Here is a 26,941-nt window from a genome sequence, read left to right on the forward strand (position 1 = left end):
TTCAATCAACTACAAGTCAGGCAAGGGCAGTCAGAGGTTAACTTGAAGGCGTCTGAACCTCCAAGGAATCTGTCATTCCCTCTCTGCTTCCTGCCATGCTCTGGGACAGTGTTCATGCTTCCTCCACAAAAATGACTTTGGGGAAGGGTCTGCTTCGTTAAAGGCTACAGTCTTAATGCTTACCTCCAGTATTAGAATCCATAACTTTTTAACAGGAATCAGAGATTTCACGATGATTAAAACTGAGAGGAACTGCAGAAAACATCTCGCTTTAAGATGGGAAAACTGAGGCACAGGGATGTTTTTGGTTTTGTTTTTTTCAAAGTATCAGGACTAACACAAAATTCCAAGCCCAATTCCAGTTCAAAGTCCTCTCCATTTTACCAGGCTACACTAAACACAAGGAAACCCTTCCCTCACCTGCAGCTTGCAACTCTGTTAAAGGAACTCAAGTATGTGAGGAATCCAGATAACTGTCTTACCAAACACACCACTTCCCACTAAGCAAGAGAAACCAAATTTGCCCAGGAGACCAGGGCCAAGACCACCCTTAGCTGTGCTTCCAAGGCCTAGATGAATATGGAAAACAAGGGAGAAAAGCAACAAATATTCAAACCAGACTTTAACATTCATGCTGACTTGCCTGTGAGCCATTTAAGGCTCCTCCGGCAGCATTTTGCTTAATCTCGAAGTTACTTACAGATTGAGTGTATAAATTGCATGAAGCATGTCAACAGACAGTGTGATTCCAATCTTCCAGTGAGAGATGGGATTATCCATATTAGCCTTTTAGTTGAGTTGTCCACCTTGTAAACCGAGCAACTACTACACTGGGCACCAGAACAAGTATTGGCCAGCCATCCTGCTATGGAGATTTCCCGCACGTGGGAGAGGAATAATAAACAAGTGTACCACACAGCATACGGCTGCATGTACCAGTGTTTTATGAAACCAAAGCAAGAACAAAGATAGAAGCAAATGGAAGAGAAGGCAAGGCCCTACTCAGATAACAAGGTTCGAGACAGCTTTTCAAAGGTGACAATGATTCTCACCCTGAAGGATGAGGGGGAGTAACCCCTTCAGAAGCAGGGCCTGGGTGTTTCAGGCAGAGGAAAGGGCTAGGGAAAGAGTCTCAGGCTGGAAAGAGCTAGGCATGTTCAAGGAACTAGTGGACACCAGTGCAGTTAACATACAGGAGCTAAAGGGAAAGTGGCCATGATATGAAGTTGCTAGATAAAGCACAGAAAGCCTCACAGGTCATGGCAAAGATTTAGGATTTTTTTTGTAAAGGTGATGGAAAGCCACTGAATGGTTTTCATCAAGAGAAAAACAGTCTAGTGTACAAGGGTAAATGTTATGTGGAGAACAGTTTGGAAGAAGTACATGCAAAGAAAGTAATCAGGAAGCTAGTGTACGAGTCCAGGTGAGACTGGAGGCCTAACTCATGTAGAGAGAGTGAAAATGGATCTGGGTGGACAGTTCCAAGTTATAGCTAGCTGGTGTAAATGACAGGCTTGCAGATGTACTGAGAGTAAAAAGACAGCAAATTACCATTTTATGATAGAAAAGACAAGTTTGGGGGGAGATCTAAGAGTTCCATTCAGGATATGTTAAGTCTGAGAAACCTTAAAATAGAAATGTCAAGTACATGTTGAACATACTACTTAGGAAATCAGAGGAAAAAGTTTGGCCCAGAGCTATAAATTGAAGTCATCTACACACAGACGTATTTAATGCCACGGTAAAGAACAAGATCACTTACGGAGAGCATTCAGAGAAACAAAAGAGGATCCAGGACGAGGTTACAGAAGCACCAATTTAGAGAACGCAGGGAGAAAAGACCATCAAAGGAAAAATGGAGAACAAGCAGGAGGGACTGGTCAACTGTACCCATGAATCACGATGAGAGAGAAAAAAATGTTTAGTGAACTGAGCAGTATCGAGGTTGCAGATAACCTTGATTAAGAAAAGCTCTAGTTGAATGACAGAAGCAGAAGACAGACTGGAGAGGGCTGTGGGATAAACTGAAGTGTGCAGCTAACTCTTCCAAGAAGAGACAATGAGGCAGTCCTTGAATGGGAATGACGAGGAGAGGTAGTTTTCAGGCTGCTGGAGATGATTCAACAGAGGCAGAGATTCATGATGCAGGAGAGAGAAGAAACAGGTCTTTAGATTCGAATCCCAGATAGGCTACTCATTAGCTCTGTGAGCACAAGCAAGTTACTGTGCCTCTCTGAGCCTCACCTACAAAATGAAAATAATACTTTGCAGAGTGGTTTTGAGAATTATAAATAATGTATACAAAGTAGCATATAATGGATACAAGGTGAAAATTACTGTTCTGAAATTATAAAATTCGAGAGATGGAACTCGAACATTCTGTCATCCTCAATTTAGTATAGCTTACTAACAATTACCTGTTGAGCACTAGTGCAGGGCACCCCTAAGAGCTGCTTTTCCTTTCCATCTGTGCATATAGGACATCAGGGAGGAATCAAGTTTTATCAAACTACCACATCTCAACCTTGAGTTACATGAGCCTCAAAGCTTCCTTCCATAAACCTTTCATCTGCCTAGGACTCAAGTTTCTCACATTCCAAGCTCAAAGATCCAACTGGCAAGAATGACATTGACCCAAAATGTCTGGGGACCAAGAGTAGGTCACACACTGCCAGATACAGGGCAATGCCTATCTACTCAAGAAACTCACCAGAGAATTCTGAGAGATCTCTTCACTCCCTCATCTACATGAGCCTGACAAAGAGAAAATGAATCCTAACTAGGAAACCAAAAGTAGCAAAACCAGAAGGAACAGGAGAGATCGAATCCAATCCCCTCATTTTACCCATGAAGAAACTAAGGCCCTTAGGGGAGACATCACTTGCCTTCACAGCAAGGAGCAAGTCAATGGCAGAACAAAAACAAAGACCTGGTCCTCCAGGTTGCTACTCCCAATGTTCTCTCCACCAAGGCCTAAGTGCTTTATTGTTATCAAATGCTGTAGAAAATGATCACGGGGTGCAGCTTAACTCATGGGACCAAACCAAAGGACTAAACCAAGGATGAAACACAAGGGATGAAAGTGGGCCAAAGGAATTCAGTTTTGCAAAGCAGAGCAGGATGAACGTGTAGACGTGGAACAAGAGCAAAGGTCTGGGCAGATAACAGACAAGCACTTGAGTTTCATTTTCTGCGTAGGTTTCTTCTTCAGTTATCAGAATTTGCTACTTACGTAGCAAATTTGCTACTTTTCTATAATAAATATACATTGCTTTTGAAAGAAATTTTGAGAGTTGCCTGGGTGGCTCAGTCGGTTAAGCATCTGCCTTCAGCTCAGGTCATGATCTCAGGGTCCTGGAATCAAGCCCGCATCTGGCTCCCTGCTCAGCGGGGAGCCTGTTTCTCTCTCTCCCTCTGCTCCGCGCCCCCACTCGTGCACGTTCTCGCTCTCTCAAATAAATAAGATCTTTTTTAAAAAGAGAAATTTGGAAGTTTTTTTGGTTACTTTAGTTATGGTCTAATGGATCTAATGGAGGCGGTATGACCAAGTAGAAAAAGGAAGGTGGAACTGGAAGTCAGATTAATGGGGGCTCCAAAAGCAGCTCTACCACTTACTAGGAGTGGGGCCTTGGGCAAGTTACTGAACCTCTCTGAGTCCGTTTCCCCATATATGGCATTACGGTAGTGGTAAGTTGCGAATGTGTAAATTTTTAGAGCGGGAGGAGAACACAGCACAGCGCCTGGCACATAACGGACATAATAAAATGGTCAATGGCGTGTGAATCACATCTGCATCTGTGGTTACATCCTAAATCACTAAACTACCCCTTCCTTTGACCCTTAGAAGATTATGTCATTTCATTTTGTGCTCATGTCATTTGTGCGTACTGGGATACAGGATGATTTACAGAGCAACTAAATGATAGCCGACTCACTGGGTTCCGAAAGAGGATAAGCACAAAGCTGGGGAGGAAGAGCTTTTCCATTCTCCAGTGAGTCTCGAGTGCTCTGACGGAAGCAGGCTGCCAGCTACCAAGTGCAAGTGAGTAGCACCACCGTACAAAATGGGATACAAATCTTTTTTTTTCTTTTTTCTTTTTTTTTTAAGAAACAGCTTTCATCAATAAGGGTAAGTTTTTTAGAGCGATGACAGGGATCTCTCAGCACTGTCATTTCAAGACTCCTCTCCACCAAGAGCTTCAAGGACAACATAAGGTAGAAATAACTCTGCACTAGGGACACCTGGGTGGCTCAGTCGGTTAAGTGTCTGCCTTCGGCTCAGGTCATGATCCCGGGGTCCTGGGATCGAGTCCAGCATCAGGCTCCTTGCTCATCGGGGAGCCTGTTTCTCCCTCTGCCTGCCACTCCCCCTGCTTGTGCGTGTGCGTGCACACTCTCTCTCTCTCTCTGACAAATAAATCAGGAAGGAAGGAAGGAAGGGAGGGAGGGAGGAAGGAAGGATTGATTGATTCTGCACTGGGAATAAGAGTATGTGTTTCTTTCCCAGCTCTGTTATTACTTAGTTGTGACCATAAGCAAATCATTTCACCTCTACAAATCTTGGTTTCCCTTCTGTAAAATGGGACATTTGAACCAGATGAATTTCGTCTTATTTGCACACATTTTCAAGGCCTCCTGTAGCCAGAGTCCAAGCTATCACGGTACATGTCACCCTCTCCCCAGCAGGCTCCATCTGCTTGGGCTGAACAATCTCTAGGCTCACTCATGGTTTCTCCTCTGCTTTGCTCTTCAGCACATATGGGGTGTTAGGCTCTCCCTTCCACTTACCCACTTCTTATGGTCCTTGCAGACTCAACACAAGTCTCCCCCACTGTGAAAGTTTTCTCTGACCATCTCAGTCTTCCCTAACCTCACTGTCCTTTTGGAAAGATACTGTTAAACGTGTACTTATAATACTTCCTGAACTAGACTGAGAAACACATGGAGGACAGAACTCCAAGTCTAATACCATTTCCATAACACCCAACATAATGCTACACATTTGGAACCTTCCTTTGCTCTTTTGTAAAAGAGCTACCACCATCATCTATCTTTTAGAGTTGCAGGGAAAAACAAATGAAGTACTAATGTGAAAATGGCCAGCACACTGACTAGAATCAATTAGGAACTCAAATATAAATTTCCTTCTTTCTGCTCTATTTGGTGACTCATCTTCCCACAAGATGTTCTACAGAAAAATGTATTCATTCATTTGGGGGATGGACATCTACGTTGTGCTAGCAACCTAAGGGGATCTAGGGCAAATTCTAATTTCTCTGCAGCTTAGATTTTTTTTAAATGAAGATAACAGTACCTGGTCTCATCTCTTAGGATAGGAGGATAAAATGAGGTGATACATGAGAAAGCACTTTCTTTTGAAGAGCTACTGGCATTATTATGTTTCATAAGTCCTAGTTTCAGAAAGAAAAATCTTAAAACAACAAAAGAGGCAGTAAGATGTCAATGTTAACGGGTGATTTGATGATGTCTGTGAAAATCCCACTCTTGATATAGACTAGAAATGTCAGAAAGTTGTACATACTGTTCCTTGGGGTAGAAAAGCAAAGATACTGAAAAGATTAGGAAGCTTTCTTTTTTGAACGTAATCACCTAGGGCATTACTCATCTCCCATGCTGACATATTTTTTAAGGCAAACAATATCAAAAATACATCTGGGGGGCTCCGTGGGCCTCAGAGTCTGGGCATAGCCATTTGACCGTGCTAACTGCAAAGTAATAAAAAAAAAAAAATAGTAACATTAAAACCTTTGTGTTTATTGTAAATAAACGTCATTATTATTATCTCTTCTATATGAAACTCTGCAAAGGTTAGAAGTGGGGAAGAGAAGAGAAAAAATATAGTCTTCAAAGTGGAGTTTGGGCTTTTTTTTGGTATCAATAAAAGTTACCGACACCTATAGGGTGGGAATATAACGAAATGTAAGAAAGAACCACTGTACAAGGCAAGGATTAAAATAGATCCATAAATGGACATTTCTGTCCCAAATCGTTTCGTGAAAAAATATGAGAAACATGATTAGGGGAGGGTGATCTAGAGAGAAGTGTTTTTAGAAGAAAAATATTCTTCTAACAACAACAAAAATGCATCAGGCCACTGGTGACAAAAAAGATTTTAGAATTATTTAGGGACTCTGCTTTTTGTCCATTTAAGAATGTAATCACCCAGACAGGTAAATAGAGCAGTGTGGTTGGTGTGAGAGGAAGAGAGGGGTGTGTGTGTGTTGGGGTGGATTTAATCTCATTGTGCATTTCTTTCAATATTAGTTTACAAAGTTAATTAAGGAATACCTATCCAAAACAGATCACCACTCCTACAAGAAGTCATGTAAAAATGTATTTTTGTTTTTCTTTGTTAGATACCTAACCACATTTTAAAAAACATTTCAGCTTTATTAATTTATATAAATATGCCCTTGCCATAATTTGTAATACATTTTATAAGTGACTGGAGGAAATTTCATGCATCGCTAATTCATACATATAAATGTGAAGTTTGCATTAAACGTCTCTACACAAAACCCTACTTCCTTGCTATTTTTAGAAGGAACAGGATAAAGAAGAGACAAGAGGACTCTCATTACAAAGACTGACCCTCTTAAAATTAAGGCTATTCTGTTTTGAGCATCAACCCGTTAACTACTAAAACAACCCTGGTACCAGGATTTAAAAAGGCGCAAGTCTGGAAATACTACAATGGCTGATTGGCTTAAAAATAACATGTTAGAACCAGGGAAAACAGAGATTATAAGTGGTTGGCAACATTCCAGTGCTGCTTTTTAGTACTCTTTTTGCTTTTTAGTACTCTTTTAAACTCCTTTGGCTACCAATTCTCATCTCACACCATTTTTAGGTTTCTGCCAAACAAAGCAGGACACCGCTCCTGCAAAAGTGTAGAAAAGACCAAGCAGCACACTTTCCACGTGCACTCAAAACCACTAAAATCCTTCAGGCCTGCCAGGTTTGGGTACACTAAAATACAAGATAGACTATTCCTGAAGATGGGCCATTTTACAGCTTTCTTAGAACATATTATGGCAGTTATTACTTATATTCTAAAAACTGTCACTAAAAGTGGACTTTTTAAGACATAACGTAGGCACAGTGCATAGTTCAATTCTCTAAGAGAAAATTAAAAAGAGTAAACAATCAAGTGGACAAATGACTGCAAAAATAATGCTTAAAATGTAATGAAACACACAGTAGACATTTCTTGAAAATAAGATTAAGAGGACTGTTTTGACATTTTATTATTATTGTTAGTTTTTATATAGTTTAAAAAGGGAAAAAAAGCTCTTCCAAAATTGTTACCATTAACCAGTGTTTGTTTGTTTGTTTGTTTTAATCCGCCAGACTATTTCAACTATCTTGGAGTTCTTATATGCATACCTTTCCAAGAGCTTATCATAATGCAAAATTTAAGGAAATGTTCAGATGATTTTATATTTTTGTATAGAACCTATAGAAAATGCTTAGTTCCCCAGAGATACCATTCTTAGACACCTAAAATGCAAGACACTATTAAGCAACATGTCTTTTAAATAGCTGAACACCTTTAAACAAGATAGGCCTGTGGTAATTTAAATTTTACGTTGAATCAAAGAAAAACGAAGTCCATATAATACTCATAAGGCCATGTAATAATGCAACGTTACTTAAATATGTTCATACTTAAATAAAAATGAAATAGCACTGGAATAAATACCAACCATTCTTAATCACGGTTCAAGTCTGATAACCAAAATCAAAAATTTAATGTCATGCAAAATACACCTCAAAGACCAACCAATGCAAAGCTCCAAGCTTTAAACTTTTTGATAGTGTCAATAAAATCCCCAGGAAAGGAGAATACTGCAACTCCCCTTCAAACATAGACGTTTTAAATCTTGGTTAAACAGACGGAATGTTAAGAATGGTATGGTTTTTATTTTCCATAGCAGGTTTATTGACACTTTTTTTTCTAGTAAAGTTTGAAAATCTGACACTACCTGTCCACATAGAAGGGGAAACAAAACTTGGTCAAAGTCTGTAGAACTTCCTGTGGAGAGAAAGAGAGATAATTTATACATCTAATGGGACCAATAAATCTAGCATTAAGCACGGCACACAGTCTAGCAACTTTACCCTGAAGAAAGAGGAGACAGATGAAGAAATATGGGCTTTATCAATTACATGGGAGGAGTACAGGCAGTCAATCATGAGAAATAATAAACATGATCAAACTTCATTAAAAATGAAAAATTAATCAAGAATCACACATGGGCAAGCAGCAGGGGCCATGCAGGAAAGCTCTGAAGGGAGGGAGGCGGTTGGGTTGCTGAGTGTTAACACCCCTCCAGGGACCATCTCCAGCCTGACCATATGGATCAGAGTGAATAACACTGAGCCACATGGGTTTGGCCTGGCAGGGCCGCTGTTGCTGGCACCGTTTTTGCCTGTTACCTAGGAACAGAGGGGGCCGGGATTAGACAACGCTTCCCTACATCAATAGGCCAAATCGCAAGCAGAATAGAAAGCCAACATGAAGATAATTGTCTCTGAATGTTGTCAACTACATTTTTTTTAGAGTTTAAAACTTCATTTTCTTACTTTATAAAGAAGTTGCCATCTCTGGCTTAAATTTATTTTGTAATCAAACAATAATAATTTTAAGTATGCACTATTTTCAGTAAGTGTCATTGTAAGTGGGAACACTTACCTGCTTGTAATTTGTGAAAATCCAAAGCAAACTACCAGATTAAATATCTTTTTACACATATGTAGGTAATAAGACCAAATGCATTATTCAGGGGAAGTGTACAAAAAGGAAACAAAAAGCAGAGCAACATTTCAAAGACTTATTCATAAAAGAGAAGCTTCTTGCATTAAGAACACCACTATATGAGCCACAATACACAGTGGGTGCGTGCGTGTGCGTGTGTGTGAGACTTTTCCCAAGAGACACATTTCCACGTACATGGCATATATACACATAGCTAAACACATATACAAGTAATTACTTATTACTTCCTTCATAAAATTTTCTCTAGCTTGACTTAATTTAACTGCAGACTTGGACAGCCCACAGTTGGTGCTTATCATAAGTTCACAGACCAACATTATAAATTTTAAAAAAGTATTCCTTTCATGCATTTGATTTGCTTTTTAACTATTTAAAATCCCAACTTCAAGACAAAATGAAGAACACATTGTTCAGTCACTGAGAAGCTGGTTCAAATTAAAACAAACCTGCCCATTGCAAATCCTAATCCAAGTGATAAATTATAGATCAGTTTACAAATGCAGCACTTTTCTAACCAATAATAATGAATTATCAATGCTAACTGAATTGATGCTTCTCGCTTCATTTATTTTTAAAACCAGTTCTATCATTCAAGAAATAAACCACATCAATCTAATAACCCACTCAATGAAGCAGAAAGCACACTGACTTGCTCTGCCAGAGCATGTTCCGCCTACATAATTCAATTGAGCATATCCTATTTTTTAATATCATCTTGGACTGGTACTATGTATATCACAGCACTGTTAAGGCATGTTACGAAAGAGTAAAGGCAGAGGAAACTAAAAAAATGAAAAAAAGCAGATAACAAAACTTCAGCACATTCTATGAGGCATTATTGATACATCAGCTAATTCCATAATGCGGCATCCAGAAATCCGTATAGATTGTTTTAAAACTAATTATGTTTAAATAAATTGCAAAAGCTTATCAAGAATCAGAAAAAATGAGCCATTTCTCAGTGCATAATGTTAGTATCAGGCAAATATTGGGAAAAAGGTCATAGAAATCATTTTAATGTCTGCAGTCTAAAACATATTCTAACCCACATGCACCAAACTCTTACAATTTACATGCAAAAAAAAAAAAAATTCCTTACAAATTTCCTTTCACACCATCAGGTTTCAGATACCACAAAGCATCTCCTGACTTCAGTATATGTACTGAGCATCCTTTAAAACTCAGTACCCAGTGCTCACTCACTGCCAACATCAGCTACAAAGACAGTTATCCTTTACCCTCAGAAGTGACAGGTGCAGAAGTGCTTCTCTACTCTATGCTGGAGTGGAGCTGCCAAAAGGCCTCAAGATTTTTGAAAGAAAGGACCCCCATGGCTCCAAGGAAGCATTGTGCTCTACAGCAGAGTCAAAGGAATCTAATATGCCCAACTTATTACTCACTACAATATAGAAACTACTTACCACTTTCTAATGTCAAGAGTAATAAACGACCGTGAACTTGTCTGTCAGATAATATTAGAACAAATATCAAAATACCCAATGTAGGCTGGGTATAGCCCACCTCCCAAGAGCTTTCCTCTTACCCAAGAAAGCAGTGATAAGTCTAATTAAGCAATGGGGCAGGAGGAGGGGAGGAGAGAGGGGAATATAGGCAAATGTAGGCACATGTTTGTGCCTTACAATATGTTTCTTCATGTTTGTGATATTACAAGAGCTTGATATTCCAATTTAAGTCAAACAAGCCAGTGGTGTGCTGTCAAAGGAGAAAACAGAAATGAACATCTACTCTGTGTTAGGCATATTCACACATTATCTCAATCAGAACTGAAAAATCTTCTTAGTTTTATCAGCGGAAGACAGGGAAAAAAACAAGCAAGGTGTCTTCTAAATAAAACCTGCTGAAACAAACCAATTTTCTTAATACTGATTTTTGCCTAAATATACACATTTAACCACCTTATCCTCTATTTCCAAAGAAAAACACAATTACCTGAAGAGGAAAAGCACCACTCCCCAAGAGAGGGGACTTCAAAACCCTGATTTAAATATAATTTGAGCATTCTATTTATGGCAGAGTGCCTTTCAATATTAACTTTACTGGAAAAAGTCACTAAGCAGTTAGCAACCCCTTTTTTCTCACTAGGATCTGTGTCTCTGGCTAGGGAACTTTCTTTGTAAATGGTAATTTTCTGTTTTCTCCCCTCTTCCTCTTGCCTACACAAGCTCTTTCAGACAACCAACCTCAGTACAACCTCAACTACTGCCACATAAATCAGATCTTCAAGATGCAGTACGGCTGATGAAATGTAAATGACCTCATTGCTAAGGCAGGGGGTGCGGAAAATTGTGCCAGCTATCCAGATCAATTCCCAAGTTCATATTTTCACAAATCTTTTTATGTACAGTTTGATTTTTTAACATTTTAATGAGCAAAAAAGTGAATCTATAGTAGCCAGTCACCACAGTTAAAGTGCAGGGCATGAACTAGATCCCAGGAGGGAACCAGTCCACCATGTCACCCCTGGCTTTAGGACATTCGCCACCTGGTTCCATGTCCCCAGGTTCCAACTCTTTTCATAATCAAAACACTGCTGACATTATAAACCCCAGACGGGTTTTCTAAAATCCTTCCCAATCAATATATCCAACACATAACTTATTGGAGACAACATTGAGCTCATTGATTAAGGTGAGTTCAGTCACAAAGTTTTCAAAATAAATGAGACAAGAATTCAGCATTCAACCCCTTGTGTCACTAGACAATTTATGAAATAGGCAATTTCTAAAAGGGCTTTTCTTCCTAACAAAATCAACGATACTTCATGTGGGAAGAAATAAGAGCAGAGGGGGTGGGGGGATCCGTGGAGGATAGACAGTTGCACAAACCTTTCAGTCATGCATATATCAAACAGCAGATTGCACAGGGTAGTAGAAAAGCAACATCTACAAAGCTCTGCCCACAAGGTGATACCAAGCCTCAGAGTTTGAACCAAACATGAAATCCACACACCTAACACTGGATTCACTTGCAAATGAAAATCAGAAATGAACTCAAGATTCACTTCAGTCTCCTTTGGATTCATTTCATCCAATGTGAATTCTCCTCTGGTCAGAAGGCCCATCAAGGGGACTTGCTCCAATCTGGAGAAAGTGGATTTTGTTCTGCTGAAACTAAGGCGTTCTCTTAAAAACCTGGTAAAGTTTTAAGTTTATAATATTATCCATCATAGAATCCTATCTGGAAGCAAAACTTCGAAGACTCAATTTGATGCAGTTAACAGATTATTAATAACAAGGCTAAACCAATTTGCTCTAAATTTGGGGTGTGGGTAGGGAGGTGTACAAGATCCTGCCACAGCCATCAGTTTGGACGTCAATACTTTGTTTTCACTGCTTCGTTGAAACCCATAAACAAAAATTAGTTGTATTCAGCAGATGAAAACAACCGACAGACACAGACATACCACCCCACAAATAAGTGCCATCTGAAAGACAAAAGCACAGGCTGATTATAATGTCCACTGGGGTTATAGAATGTTGGGAGATGAGACGCATTTTCAATAGTTCAAAAGGAAAAAGAAAATGTTTGCAGGAAAACATTTAAATAAAGGAAAGAGACAGCCTGAGTAAATGAATGTATTCTAAAATACAGAGAGCTATAATCAGTCACTTTGTAGCTTGCTGAAAGCTAGTACAGCAGTCGATAATTTACCTTTGTCCAAAAAGAGTGAAGGAGGGAGAAACGGGGAAACAGTGGGAGAACATTTCCTGAGTTTTTTTATATCTAATTTATTTGTTCATTTCAAAATGTAGATGTGTGATGAAAAGATCAGCGGAGCACAAATTCCTAAAATACTCTATTTCAATGCTTAAATTTTTTTTAATGGCATGAGGGAAATGTTGACTGTCTAAGTCCTGCAATTGAGATCAGTGCCACTGACTTGAAAGAAAAGCCTTTGATTGATGATCTTAAAACTCAAGTTGAAAGTTAAAAACAGAACACACACACAAAATCCAAACACACAAAAAGCTAACAAAATTTCTACCCTAAGCCGTTTCAAGTTAAAACCAGGGACTCCGAGTGAAAGCTACCAGAGGTTTTAATGCTTATGATTAAGAAGGGTAAAACAGAATGGTAAGAAGTTTTTAGGAGCTTAATTAGCACCAAGTTCAAGAATGTTGATCAGAAATTTCTAAATATGAAAATAGGAAACACAATTTTTTCTCTTTCTCTATAAATGTCAAATTAAATCCAAGATCCATATTATAGTTACAGCCAAACTAAAAAAAAAAAATTTTCAGTGAGAAAAATCTTTGAATAAGGGGTTTTACAGAAAGGCCTTTCAACACCTAAACATAAAAGCTGGGTCAAATTTGTAATAATGCTGCTCAAACGCTACAGAATCTGTTTCCTTTCTTTGGTATATTTCAATATTTACACCCAGTTTACTTTTTTCCCCCTTACAAATGTTAATTTTGAGTCATGTATATGTTATCATCATGCTAATTTGTATAATGCCTAATATACACATTCAAGGTTGTAATTCAAAGATAAAATTACAAAAAAGTATAGAAATTCATCATATTCTATAACATGTATCATATAAATTTTGTATCTACATTTTATATCTAAATTAAGTACATTGGTGGAATGCTTATAACAGCTGAAGAGTCACCTCTAAAACTACTTGTTAAGTATAGATCTTCATGACCTTTGAAGTCCAACGTTAAAAATTGTGGATCTTATAGAAAAAAATTTTTAAATCACTTTTTCCTTTTGTATCCCTCCATATCTTCAAAAAAAAATTACTTAAAGTCATTCCCAAATTACAGTATTATCACATCCTCTATTCTGAGATTTCATTTTATTAATGTGAAAGCTTATGGCAAAGAGGTGAAAATGAGAGAGCTCTATTTTTAAGGTCAATATACTTCTTGACACTTGTTTCAAATCCTTACAAAATGAACAAATGATTTGGTTAGAATCTCTTACAATTAGCATTTGGTGGCATCAGTAATAAAATTCCTTGGACTTAATATTATTACTGTAAAATATTTTGCCTGGTTCATTTCCTTAAACATTTTAAGTCCTGTTATCTGAACATTTATATTATCGATATACCTAAAAGGAAGAAAGATTGGGGGAAATGGGGGAGGGGAAACACAAGTCAGCACATACCAAAGGAATAGGGTCCCAACAGTAAAAATGCAAACATGATTTCACTGAAGAAGCAACTTGCCCTCAGGAAGATACTATTTAAGAAAAAAAAAAAAAAAAAGAGCACTGATAGAAATTGTATTTTGTAAGCATATTAAAAGCTGTTAGCTTTTAAATATTTTAAATGCACACAAAAATGTGCACAGATGGGCAACTTTTCTGCTCACATTAGTCTAGAAAAAAAAATCTTTCATTATCAAGCTCAAACTCCTTGAATTTTTTAAACTTAATTGTGCCTCTATTTCTTAGAATTCACACCCAAAGGCCAAAGCTTTCCTGCCACCAGTCCTTCAAATCTGACTTGGACATTACACGGGAGGAGGCTCCAAGCCTCCCTGAGGTCTCACTCCTTTTACAACACACGAAAAAGCACTCGATAATGGGCCCATGCTGAATTCACTGCTCTCCACGTCTCCTCTTGGGACACAAGCCTAGCAGATGTGATAAAAACTGTGTCAGAGAAGTGGCTCCAGTTTGTGCCTTAATGACAACTTAAGCCTCTAAACCAATACAACCAAAGGACTAACAGAACTGGCTGTTACCTCTCTCTCTTGCCAATCTTTGAATATCTCTGAACTGAATTAGCACCTCTACCCACAACATCCCCTGCCACCCCACAAAATCCATTCTGATTTTAAAAGATAAATGAATTCAGCAAACATGTCGGTGGCACAAGTGTCTGGGCTGTGTGTGTGTGTGTGTGTGTGTGTGTGTGTGTGTGTGTGTTATAATTAAGCCCTAACACATATTTCATGTAGTTTAGATTTTCTCAAGGTATGATTGTGCATTCAGAGGTCTCGAGGGAGTGCCTGGTTTATTTCCTGATCACCACCCCAGTAACCATATTAATATGTACAACTGGTAGACTTACAGTTTCCAAAGCGTGCCTACAGGTCAAAAAATTATTTTTAAATATGTTCAACCACAGGAAAGAAAAGTGATATTCTGAGTTACTGAAACATTCTGATTATTAAAATTTATACAGAAGAATTTTTAAAACCGTGGGTGGTTATACTTTTAACGTGTAAGAACTCTTTGTCTTACCTAATGATATGGTACCAAAAAATAGATTTAAATGTGTACTTCTGATAACATTTTCTAAATTCTATAATTCAGCCTTCAGATGATAGGCCTTTTTACCCAGTATCTTGAAAGCCTATTCAGTCACAATTGCATACCCACTTAATCAGCAATCATTGTTCTGGGATGCAGGACTTTGTTGTCAAGACAAGCACCAAAACCTTAAAAAAAATTTTTTCAGAACTGGCATAAGAAAAAAGTGATCTTTGTCAGACAAGGACAAATTTATGCAAATCTTTTATAAACATTCACAAACATTTATTTAGCTTTTGAAATGTTGGCCTCATTTGAGAGCATGAAAATGAGGGGGAAGTAGGAAAACGCAAAGGACAGCTTAGAAGCTGGCACACTACATAAATATTCAGAAGGAAGATTATAGGATTCATGTTAGGCTGTCTTAGGCTTCTCCAAAGTCCACACAGAATAGCAAAGAACAAAACTAACGAGAAGTACAGCAGATGTTAGACAATGCATCAGCCTCTTTCCCTCTCTCACTTGGCTATACTTGGACGCTTTTATATTTTCTTTCAATATGGTTAGGTCATTCAAGGATTCTCCTATAGACTCTGTATTGTGGCTACAGATCTATAAGCTGGAGGTCTGTCAGCCTTCCAAAAGTTTCCAATGAAAAGGCATTATGCAAATTCTACCTCTCTTACCCTCTTTCAGGGGGGAAAAAAAGCCTCCAGTATGCAGTCATCGGAGTATTGGAAGCCCCAGCCTTCATTTCTGTATAGCTGTGTTTGCCTCAGGGCCACGCTGCTTGTTTTGACAGTGGATCCCCCTAGATAGTTGGGATTAGTCGAGCTTGTTTAGATAAACTTGAAATCAAGGCCTTCTCTAGGTAGACAGCTAGATGTAGCTACCGAGTTTCCAGCTGCCTCCTCCTTTCATCCCCAAACAACTGGAGATTCACAGTAGCTATCACAGCCACAGGCTATGTCACGTACATAAGTACAAAATTAAAGGCTGCTAAAAGAAGCCTTTGTAAGTCTTAGTGCTAAAATAAGGAATCTGTACTGCTTGGTTTACACAAATTATTCTAGCACTACCCAGTATGGAATTGAAATCATCGGTTAACAAGGCATATTAATCAAGGTTCCCAGCTTCTTCGGATAGACAGGATCATAGTTTGATAATATACCTAACCTTCTGCTTCTCAGCTCTTGTATGAGAGTAATCGCTTAAAATGTTGAAAAGGAAATAATGGGCTTTATTTATCCAGTGGCAGGAGATGTCAGACGCCATCAACAAACACTGGGAACAGACTATGAAGATCAAAATATAAATCTCAAATCTGCTTTTGAGAGATAATTATTTAGCAATTGATTAGACAGGGCCCCACTGTCTAATCAGTCATCTCCAATTACAGAACGGTTTCAAGTCAACTTTTATTTCCCCACAACTTGCAGATTCTAATAAAACGATATCAGGAGGACTCAAGAACTGAGGAAATTTATACTCAGAACAGATCAGTGACATCTCATTGTAAAGACAGAAGGCAGGTGATATGAAACAGTACTGAAATTTTAAGAAATTATACAATTTAAATCATTTTCCGAAATCTAATACTCAAGGATTTCATTCTTTGGCAACTAGAAAGTGTCTCTTCAGAGGACCAGCAAAATATAAACAAAGAAAATAATTCAACTCCACATATATGTTTTATTTCACTTTACATACCTTGCTCTAACATGTACATGCCAATGTGTACCTGAGGCCGGGATAAACCATAAACACAACAATAGTATCAGAATAGATGTCAACACTTTCCAGAACTACTCTATGAGATACAGTCCTGAAAGCCTTCTACCTTCTGAACACACTATCAAGTCACACAAGGCAGTAACGAAAATATGTTCTCATAACTGAACAGCTAAGTCACTATTTAAAAGAAAAGCGTAATGACGTGCAAGACATTCTGGAACAATGTGAGGCTTTCCTATGGAATTTTTGGTTCGTTTCACTTACAACTTGCACACTAAAGAAGGAGTCAGCAAACTTTTTCTCTAAAGGGCCAGACAGTAAATATTTTAGGCTTTGCCGGACACTTACGGACTTTGTCACAGATTCTTCTGGGTTGTTGTTTCGTTTTTTTTAAATAACTCTTCATAAAGGTAAAAATCACCTTAGCTCAAAGGCCACACATAAACCACCACTAGGCAATACTTGGCCAGTTGACAATAGTTTGCCAGTCCCTGATCTCGAGTGTCAAGGAGCCTCATCATACAACATAACCAAGACTCAAATTCAGAAATTTCTGAAAGGTAAAAGGACCATGCCAATCATACTGGCTCTATGGTGAGCCAACAGTTCACACATGGTTATTGCTAAATGGCTAATTGTCTACTGCATACAAACATGTTCTCTAGGGCGCCTGGGTGGCTCAGTCAGTGAAGCATCTGCCTTCGGCTCAGGTCATGATCCCAGGGTCCTGGGATGGAGCCCGGCATCGGGCTCCCTGCTCCTTGGGAGCCTGCTTCTCCCTCTGCCTCTCTGTCTCTCATGAATAAATAAATAAAATCTTATAAAAAAAAAAAATGTTCTCTTTTTGGAAAATTATTTAAAATACAAAAAACAAAGAATTACAAATCAAACATATTTCCACCACTCAAAATTCACAACTGTTTTGTGGCATAAACTCTTCAGAGAAACCACTCCTTCTTAACAGTTCACTACTATCACAGGTAAGGCTCAGGGGTTTTCTTAACAGATAAATATATTGATGCTCTTTGGATCACTGATAGCTCTTCAATATAGAGTTATTTTGTTCATAATATCATAAAAAGTATTACAAGAAAGCCTTTCCTAGTGCTTTACTCACCACTTACACCAACAACACATGTTATGTACCCAATGTTCTGTTCGATGTAGAACACAGAAGGGCCTTCTCACTATTCAATTTCTGGCCCTTCTTTCAACATCTTTCCCTGAAGTGTGTTTCCCAGGATTTTCTCTTCCTTCTTCTCACTTTGCATTCTCCTCTTTACACCTTAATTTTAATTATCATAATGTAAAGGTCTCAAATTCAAATCTTCACTTCTAGATTATGTCTAACACCAGGCTCTATTCCAACTGCCTTTTGGACATTTTTGCCTCGTGTCCCCTAAGTACTTCAAGCTTAGCGTGTTGAAAATCCAGATGCATCATCTAGGTTCCTGGAACACTGTTGCTCGTTAAGCTCTTTCACCCCATCAAAACAAGAAAGGAGCTCAGACAACCACTATTACTTGCTGGGGGAGAGACGATCAATTTGTGGGACTTAGATTCAAGTATCTGCCAATTGGTTGTTGAATTTTAAAGTAACTGTGAAGAAAACCTCCTGATTGCTTAAAAGCTTCCCAAAAGTTAATAAATAAGAAAGTAGACAGAAGGGAGCCCCTGGAATGAAGCGTATTTCAGTCATCTTAGAAAAGGAAATGGATATATTTCCCTAAGCAAGATAACATTTTAGAACCAATGTGCTACAGGCCTTGTCTGCATGGAGCTTCTTCTGATCTAGTTAGAAAGACGGATGCTTTACAAATGAATACATGAATGTAGAATTCGACTGTCATAGGAGCTGTGAAAGAAGAGAGTGCTCTGACAGAATGATGGGGGCCTGAAATTAGATGGGAGGGTCACGAGAGACATCTCAAGAAGTGGCATGTTGAGCTCAGTCTTTGAGAATGAGTAAGGGTTCACCAGTCAAAGACTGGAAGAGGAATAGGGAGAGAAAGGCCAAAAAAAAGTAAGAGCATGAGCAAGAGCCACTGAACAAAAACCTTTGGCACATTCAAAGAACTGAAATCAGCCTGGCATGCTGAAGCGGAGGAGTGAAAGAGGAGGAGGTTGGGGGGCGCCTGGGTGGCTCAGTTGGTTAAGCGTCTGCCTTCGGTTCAGGTCATGATCCCAGGGTCCTGGGATCGAGTCCGGCATCGGGCTCCCTGCTCGGCAGGGAGCCTGCTTCTCCCCCCGCTCTGCTGCTCCCCCTGCTTGTGCTCTCTCGCTCACTCTGTCAAATAAACTTTTTAAAAATCTTAAAAAAAAAAAAAAAAAAAGATCAGGTTGGATAGGGTGGCAGGGGCCAAATCATGACAGGCCTTATTTGTTAAGGAGCCCGGACTTTATTCTAGCACACTGAAGTCACTAGCAGGGTTTGAGTCCTTTACGTCACTTTGTAACTTTGCCATAAACCCCAAGTCTTCCGGATTGCAAAGGGTTCAGAGGCTATTCTCAGTGAGCTCTTCACCTAAGCTCCCACGCCAATCCTGCTATCATTCCTAGCATTAAACTGACCATAATCTCAGGACCCTACATTTCCACAGGAGGGTAAAGACACACAACTGGGTACCTGTCAGGCCTCCGATTCCTTGGAGAAGGAAGAGGAACCTCATACAGGAGCCTCAGTAATAACCCAACAGCATGGAAAGGGATTATGGTTGAAGAGAACAACAAAGGAAGTGTAACAAATTTGAACAGAATCGGCTTAAATCTCTCTTCAGAACATACTCCTAATAATCTGGTATTTCTTCCGAGATCCCAAAGTCCATTTTCCTGTATACAAAGAAAGCATGACTTTTTACTGCAGTAATCTGTTATATACCATTGCATTTAAGAAGGCACTGGTTATAAGACTATTATTTTTCAGTACTACTAGGGGAAAAAAATGCTACAAATATATCATCAACTGTAAGATGCATCCCAATTTCAGAGATGTTAAAATGTGAAAAATGGATGGAATATATTTATTTACAGATCTGTAAATATACAGAATATATTTATTTATAGATCTGTAAAATAAAAACTCACACTTGACTGAGTTAAGAATGGTGGGGACTATATCACTGCCAGTGTCTAGTAGAGTACCCAGCACAGAGGAAACATCCAGTCAATAATGGTGCTGAAAAATGGCTGGATGATAATCTGGAGATTTAGAAGCAAAAAAAATAGCATTAACTGAGCACTTACTATTGCCAACCACCGTGCTAAGAGTCTACAGGTTTTCTTGTTTAATCTTCATAGGAAAGAGTGAGACCACATGGGCCAAAGGAGACCTGAATTTATCAGAGAAACAGCATTCTTTTTTTTTTTTTTTTTTTTTTTTAAGTAGGCTCCATGCCCAGTGTGGGGCTTGAACTCACAACCAAGAGTCACATCTCTACCAACTGAGCCAGCCAGGTGCTCCAATATTTATTCTTGATATAGAAAATGAAAGGAATGGAAGAAACTATTAAAGTCTGTATAAGTGTGGTATCAGCCATTTCTGTCAAAAATTTACTATTTATGCCTAATAAACATAAGAATTATGTATATAATTTAAAGTATCTAATTACCTACATAAGTTTCTTCTGATTCAGGCTTCATTATGTTCCTCATATACCAATGGTCATCTGCTCTCTGGAGGGGGTAAAGTGACAAGCAGAAGGAGACTGACAAAGCAGCTAATACGTGCCATGTTCTGTGCTAGAAGTTTTACATATGCTCAACGATCCTGCCAGTAATCTTATATATTATAAAGATTATCGGGGCGCCTGGGTGGCTCAGTCGGTTAAGCGACTGCCTTCGGCTCAGGTCATGATCCTGGAGTCCTGGGATCGAGTCCCGCATCGGGCTCCCTGCTCAGCGGGGAGTCTGCTTCTCCCTCTAACCCTCCTCCCTCTTGTGCTCTCTGTCTCTCATTCTCTCTCTCGCAAATAAATAAATAAAATCTTTAAAAAAATAAAAATAAAAAATAAATAAAAATAAAGATTATCAACCTCTTATGTGTGAACTGAACCTTAAAAGTGGAGTAAAATTAGTTTCAGGTAAAGCAGTGAAGTAACTTGCTTAACTGGAAGAAGACAGTGAATGGAAAAGCTAACATTCAAACCCAAGTTCATCTATCCCTGGAGCTTAAGCTCTTCCCACAATCCTCAGACTGCTGCTTTGTTGACTACAAATGAGAGAGTCTCATTCTTGGTTCCTACTTGATTAGGATTCTGTCTCCACAGTTACAAACACTCATACAGCTACAACTTTGCAGTGGTCGCCCTCCATGCTGAATGAAGCTACTGCCTCTCTCCCACCTCACTTTCCAAATGCAGCAGTGGAGTGCAAGGTTTGTGTTGTCACAGGGTCTTAGGTTAGGGGAGCCTCATGTGCCAGCTTGCCCAGGCACCCTGGTTTGCTCATTGTTTCTGTGTAATCATGGTGCCCGTTTCACTCTTCAAAGTGTCCTAGGTTGGATGCTATGGTCCTCAGAATCTTAGAGGGAAAACCATGGCTTATCTGGAGGGTACTGAAAGAACAAATACTGTTCTATCTGCCTTGTGATGGGAAATTGGGGAGTGATGTTAGGAAAGTTTTTATCACTTGACTCCAGGCTCTTTATCCACATTAAAGACTCACTTACATTCTAGTACTTAATGCAATACCAGACACATCATGAATTACATGGAAACAGCAAAATCTTTTCTTTGCTTCATTTTCCTCATGCTACATCAGAAAACATTTACTGAACTTGACTAATTCGGGTATTGTGTATACATCACGCCCACTTCTCCTGCCAGTTCTACAAAATTAGTATTACTTCCTGTTTTAAAGAGGAAAAAAAAATGAGGCTGAAAAAGTAAAGCCTTTGCCCGAAGGGACTTTTCCAAAGCCAGATCTTCTATAACATGGGGATACTTATTTTCTACTTTTCTTTAGGCCAAACATACAAAAAAAAAAAGAAGAAGAAGAAGAAAGAAAACACTTAAAATTTGTAGGAGGGATGATAATTGTTAAGAAATAAGTGAGACATGAATAATGCAAAGATTTTAGCTGCCATTAAATCTGTTTATTATAACATATATTTTAGAAATTCAGAAATACTTCTCAATTTACCAGCAGTTTAGATCTCTAGAAATGATAAGTATCTGGAAGGTTGGAAGAGTTCTCTGATAAAAATAATGTTCTCAACAATTTACAGTTTACGCTTCTAAAATCAGATGTTACTAAAGAGGCATCATGTTTGAAATACATTCAAATGCAAGAATCTTAAAAGCCTCTGCTAGGTAACATAGGATTTAATAAATGTATGTCTTGGTTTGTCCTACCTCATTCAAATTCTGAGCCCAGAGATCACAGTGTGAATGCTATTCAAATAATCATTGATTATTACATATCAAATATTTGGCCTACTAATATCCATACATAGTACCAGGTGCTAGAGATATGGACACGAAGCAAGCAAGAATCCCTGACCTCCTGCCTGGGGGAGGGAAAGGATACATAAAAAACTACACGCAATAAAGTGTTTTCAGTTTTCTGACATAAGAATGGTCAAGGAAAAAGGAAGGTACGATGAGTGCTACCGAGGGGATGTGAAAGACCCCTCAGAGGTGGTGACATGTGACCTGACTTTTGAGAGATGAATATTTACTAGACAAACTGCTGGATAAGAATATTCCAGGAATAAAAGCAACATAAAACAATATATCACATATTTCACAAGGTTGATATATAAGTAAATGAACTTTGTTAAGCTCAACGTTCTTTAAAAGACCATCTTAATTTATAAATACCTTTTCATTTCTACCCATCAACCCCCACCTGCTATATACACATGTACACACAATACAAACTAGTCCACAGTCTGGGTTTCATCCTATTTCACATTTGAAATCTGAAACTGACCAAAGTTAGACAGTTTGCAATTACGGTAGCCACAGGACTCTTAACTCTACTGCATATAAGTATTTAAAAAAACAAAAGCTAACACAAGAGTATAAAGCACTATATGTGACCAAAAGGGCTAATTTACAAGGATAGTGGGACACATTACTAAATTTCTGAGGTTTTGAACATGCAAAGTCTCAATATACAGATTTTACAACTGAAATAAATTAAAAATAATTAGTTATTTGAAACCCCTTCATCACCATTTAAAGAGTTTCCATATTTTCAGTACATTTTCGAACATACTCAGGAACTGTTTCTGATTATATCTCTTCATCTTTACTTGACAAAGTACTCTCTCTTCCTTTTGTGACTTCTCTAAATTTTGCTCTGGAACGGCATGGGCTTAGAAAGGAAAGGTTTTCCAGAATTCTTAGGATCTGCCAAATTCTGGAGGCAAAGGTTATCACACATAACCCTAATACCCAACAAAACAAAAGCACCCAACCCGGGTTACTCTCCTACTTTAAATCTGTCCCTAGACAGGGCAGGCACTATATAATTATTGGTTATTAGATGCCAGGTATAATTCTGAGCACTCTTACACATTTCACATCACTTAACCCCCACAAAGGCCCTAAGGGGTCTTTCCTATGATCATCTCTAGAATTTACAGATGTGGAAATGAAATCCCAAAGACGTAGTCCAGTAAATGACAGCGTTGGGATTCAAACCCAAGCAGTCTGGCTCCAAAGTCCATGCTCTTCATCACCACTGTCATTCACACCTCTGTACTCTGCTCTCTGGAATCTGAACTCCTTAGCAATTATGTCTGTGTATTACGTACTTCATATTCACAATTATTCACTGGCCCGTAATTTATCCTCGCTGCTGAGAACAGCTTCTAACTTAACTGACTATAGTCATTCCTATACCTGAAGAGTTCAGACGGACAGACAAATAATACAATGTAAGGAGGTAATGTTCCAAGTGCTCTCCAAGTGCTGAGATAGAGTGACTAATTTAGTCAGGACCTGTTTCACAGAGGAAGTGATATAAGTAGGGCAATTAATGCTGAACAGAAGTATACCTGGGGAGCAGGAGGAAGCTGGAGGAAGGATCTCAACCATAAAAACAGCTTGGGCAAAAACAAAGGTGGGAGAAAGCAAACCATGCTGGGAAATGGTGAGGTGCTCTATGTCTGCTTATAAAGTGAAAAATGGTAGGAAACCAGGCTGGAGGTTGAGTCAAGGTCAGACTGCGAAGGGCCTGAAATCCAACTTTTAAGAAATTTGGAGTCAATCCTGAAGGCACCAGGGAACCAGCAAGAATTCTGACTAAAGAGAAATGGTGTGATTTGAAATAGGTTTTAGAAAGCTATCTCTGGCCATCTTATAGAGGGAAAGTGTTTAAAAAGTCATTGGGTTGTAGGCCATTAGGAAGAGTCCACAGAAGAGAAGCTAAGAGTTGAATGCAGAGGGAAAGAGCAGACTGGGGAGCAACCTAGGAGGGATAATGAACAAGACTTAATGACTACAGACTTGCCCAATGAACAGACACTGGTTACATGAGACTAAAGTTAAAGACTCAGACTATGGTGCTCAAAAACAGCCACAGTCCACTTAGTTATAACCAGAGTAACTCACAAGAAACAAGACCATCCAAAAGTATTCACAGATGTCTAAAATCTAGTGGAGCTTTTCTGGAGCCAGAATAAAACCAGGAGAACACTTCTAATAAGAATGTGTAAGTAAGGATTGCATAATTACCATTTCCTAGAGTTAGATTCAAGTAAGTAGTAGTACAACATAGCTGCATAGCTTGGCGTGCTTTCAGAAAGAATAGCTCAAAAAGAATTTGTCTTTTTAATGAGTTCCTTCTATATAACTGTAACAGCTGGGGAGTGACCAAATTGGGAAGAAATCTTCAACTTAAAAGAAAAGACTTAAGTCAGAAAATGTATCAATTTTTCAACTGAGTTTAGCTAAATGTTTAAGGTTTTGAAATATAGTTTTCATTAAGAAGCCAGTCCAACCCTATCCCATTCTTAAATTCACCCTTTTCTGGAAATGGGGGCGGGGGGAGGAGGAGATTCATGATACAGATATGGTAGAAGAGCAGCCCTTACATACAAGGTGGTTTTTCTTCAGCACTTTAAAAAGCATGAATTTTGACATTTGTCCAAGGTGATAAATTTGACTTGTAACAACACAGGGAGAAATAAGAAGCAACACGTGACAGATTTTTTAGGATTACTGTTTAACCATCCATGAACCTATACTTGAAAAAACATTAAAACCAAGCCAATCATCAAGAACAGGACACTTTTAAACATATACAAGGAAGCAGATGTTTAATCTGGGATGCATTTATACATCTGCATTCTATCAATGAATCTTTTCAAAATCTGTAATGTAGTCCATCAAAAAGGCTATATTTTATGGCATTTGTGGATACTGATGCACTTCTTAAAGAAAGCTGCATCAGCAGGGTGCTTTGGTGCTATTATGCTAAACAATCAGCTCCTAGGGTCTGAAGAGATTGAGAGTTTATATCTGTGGATGAGAAAATTATGCTTCTATCTACAATCCCAGACTGCCAAGTAACTAAGAAATATGGAAACTGACCTTTTTGAGCAAGAGGTGAAAAATCCAAAAATCAACAGTGACTCTTAGAAAAAGCACATCTAAAACAAACTTAAAAGATGATCTTCTTTAAGGGTAGCTTCAAGACTTTCCCACTTGGGTTTCTCTGTACCACTCTTGTTAACTCTACTACCTTCTACAGCTTCATAACCAAGGACAAGAAATTGTAGGAATGTGATTACATGGTGGTATCACTACCCAAAGGTCTTAGTTTTTAGAGACATCCCCAATTTCTGGTCATGCCACTGTTCTACAAACCAACAAAATGACCTGAACGTGTATTACCCTTGTAGCCTACTAGACAGTAAGGTCCTTCAGGGGAAGGGTAGAATCTACTTCTTCTCTCCTCTTCTTTACCTAGTAGGGTGCCTGGCTCATGTTCTGCAGACACCACACTTATCAGTGTACATTATACTCATTCAATTAATGCATAAAATCAAATCTACTCTCCCAGACAGTTTTTGCCACCAAAAATAGGCACAGAGGGGAAAAAAAATCAGAAAATGCAGCCACTTAAAAGTTAGTCTTTTTAAGGTCAGGTTGTAGAGCCATTTCAAAGTGTGATCCACTTGACCCTTTTATAAGTAAATCCTCTCAATCAGATTCAAATAAATCGATAAATTCTGTTCCACATATATGGTGTCAAAGTTTCCAGGACCAAACGTGACCTCACCATTTAAAGTGGATCAAATCTGAGCAGTTTGTATGAGCAGATTGGAAGCATGACAGCACCCACACTTTGGAGAAGAATGAGGGAAAAAAAAAAAAGAAAGCCCAAAAGTTTCTAAGAGAAATGGGATGCACCCAGGTCTGATTCCATTCTCTGTGAGCTTGGTGAACACAAGGCCCAAAGGACCACAAACCCAAAGTCTCGATTCCAACCTGAAGGTTCTACAGCTTAGACAAGTCACTATAGAAAGACTAGCGGAATCTTTCTGGAATCAATGTCACATTTTATACAAACTAGGTACACTACTGCTTATGATTCTCTGCCTAATAACAATGAGAAAAATCAAGTTTTATCATTTGTTTTAAATTTTGTGTGAATATTACACATGTATGCCATATTATACAATGTCAGTGTGAGATTTCCTTTCACAGTAACAGAGAATTTAGGACTAAATTCTGTGGATTTTACCTGTAATTTTCTTATTAGATAGTTTTCTTTCAATAAATCAGGGCATGAACAAGTTTTGAAGAGAAATGTTTAGTCTCTGACTTATCGAGATTTAGAAGAAAATAACGTTAAAGTTTTCAAACACAGGAGCTCACCAAAAGAACAAGGCAATCAGCAACACACAAGCAGCAAGTCTTGATTAAATATTATCTCTGTTGTCTTTCTAATCAGAATCTTCCAATCCATTTACATAGGTTAAACTATGAATAATTGTGAGCTTAGGAAATGTTTTCTTTAGCGCATACCTGAAGTATGAACAGATGAAAACTCCATATTTAAGCAATTACATGCAACTCACAAATGCCAATTTCCATCACAATTAGCCTAAGTTATGCAACATATTTTTGTTCCTTTTTAGTATATAGGTGATGTATGTTTTTATAATTTGCTTAACTGCCTATAGTGAAATTTTAAAATCACACAGACCATATAAAACCATAA

General features: G+C 38.5%; 1 protein-coding gene across 1 annotated transcript in view; it reads right to left on the reverse strand.

The window, feature by feature from the left end:
- DENND1A (DENN domain containing 1A) overlaps positions 1–26,941 on the reverse strand; it is a 502,559-nt gene that overhangs the window by 339,033 nt on the left and 136,585 nt on the right. Inside the window, exon 4 of the mRNA XM_044920818.1 lies at positions 8,007–8,056. Coding sequence (XP_044776753.1) covers positions 8,007–8,056 — 50 coding nt within the window. The remainder of the gene's footprint in view (positions 1–8,006; positions 8,057–26,941) is intronic.

The sequence above is a fragment of the Neomonachus schauinslandi genome, chromosome 13 (assembly GCF_002201575.2).
Source record: "Neomonachus schauinslandi chromosome 13, ASM220157v2, whole genome shotgun sequence".
In the NCBI taxonomy this organism is placed as follows: domain Eukaryota; kingdom Metazoa; phylum Chordata; class Mammalia; order Carnivora; family Phocidae; genus Neomonachus; species Neomonachus schauinslandi.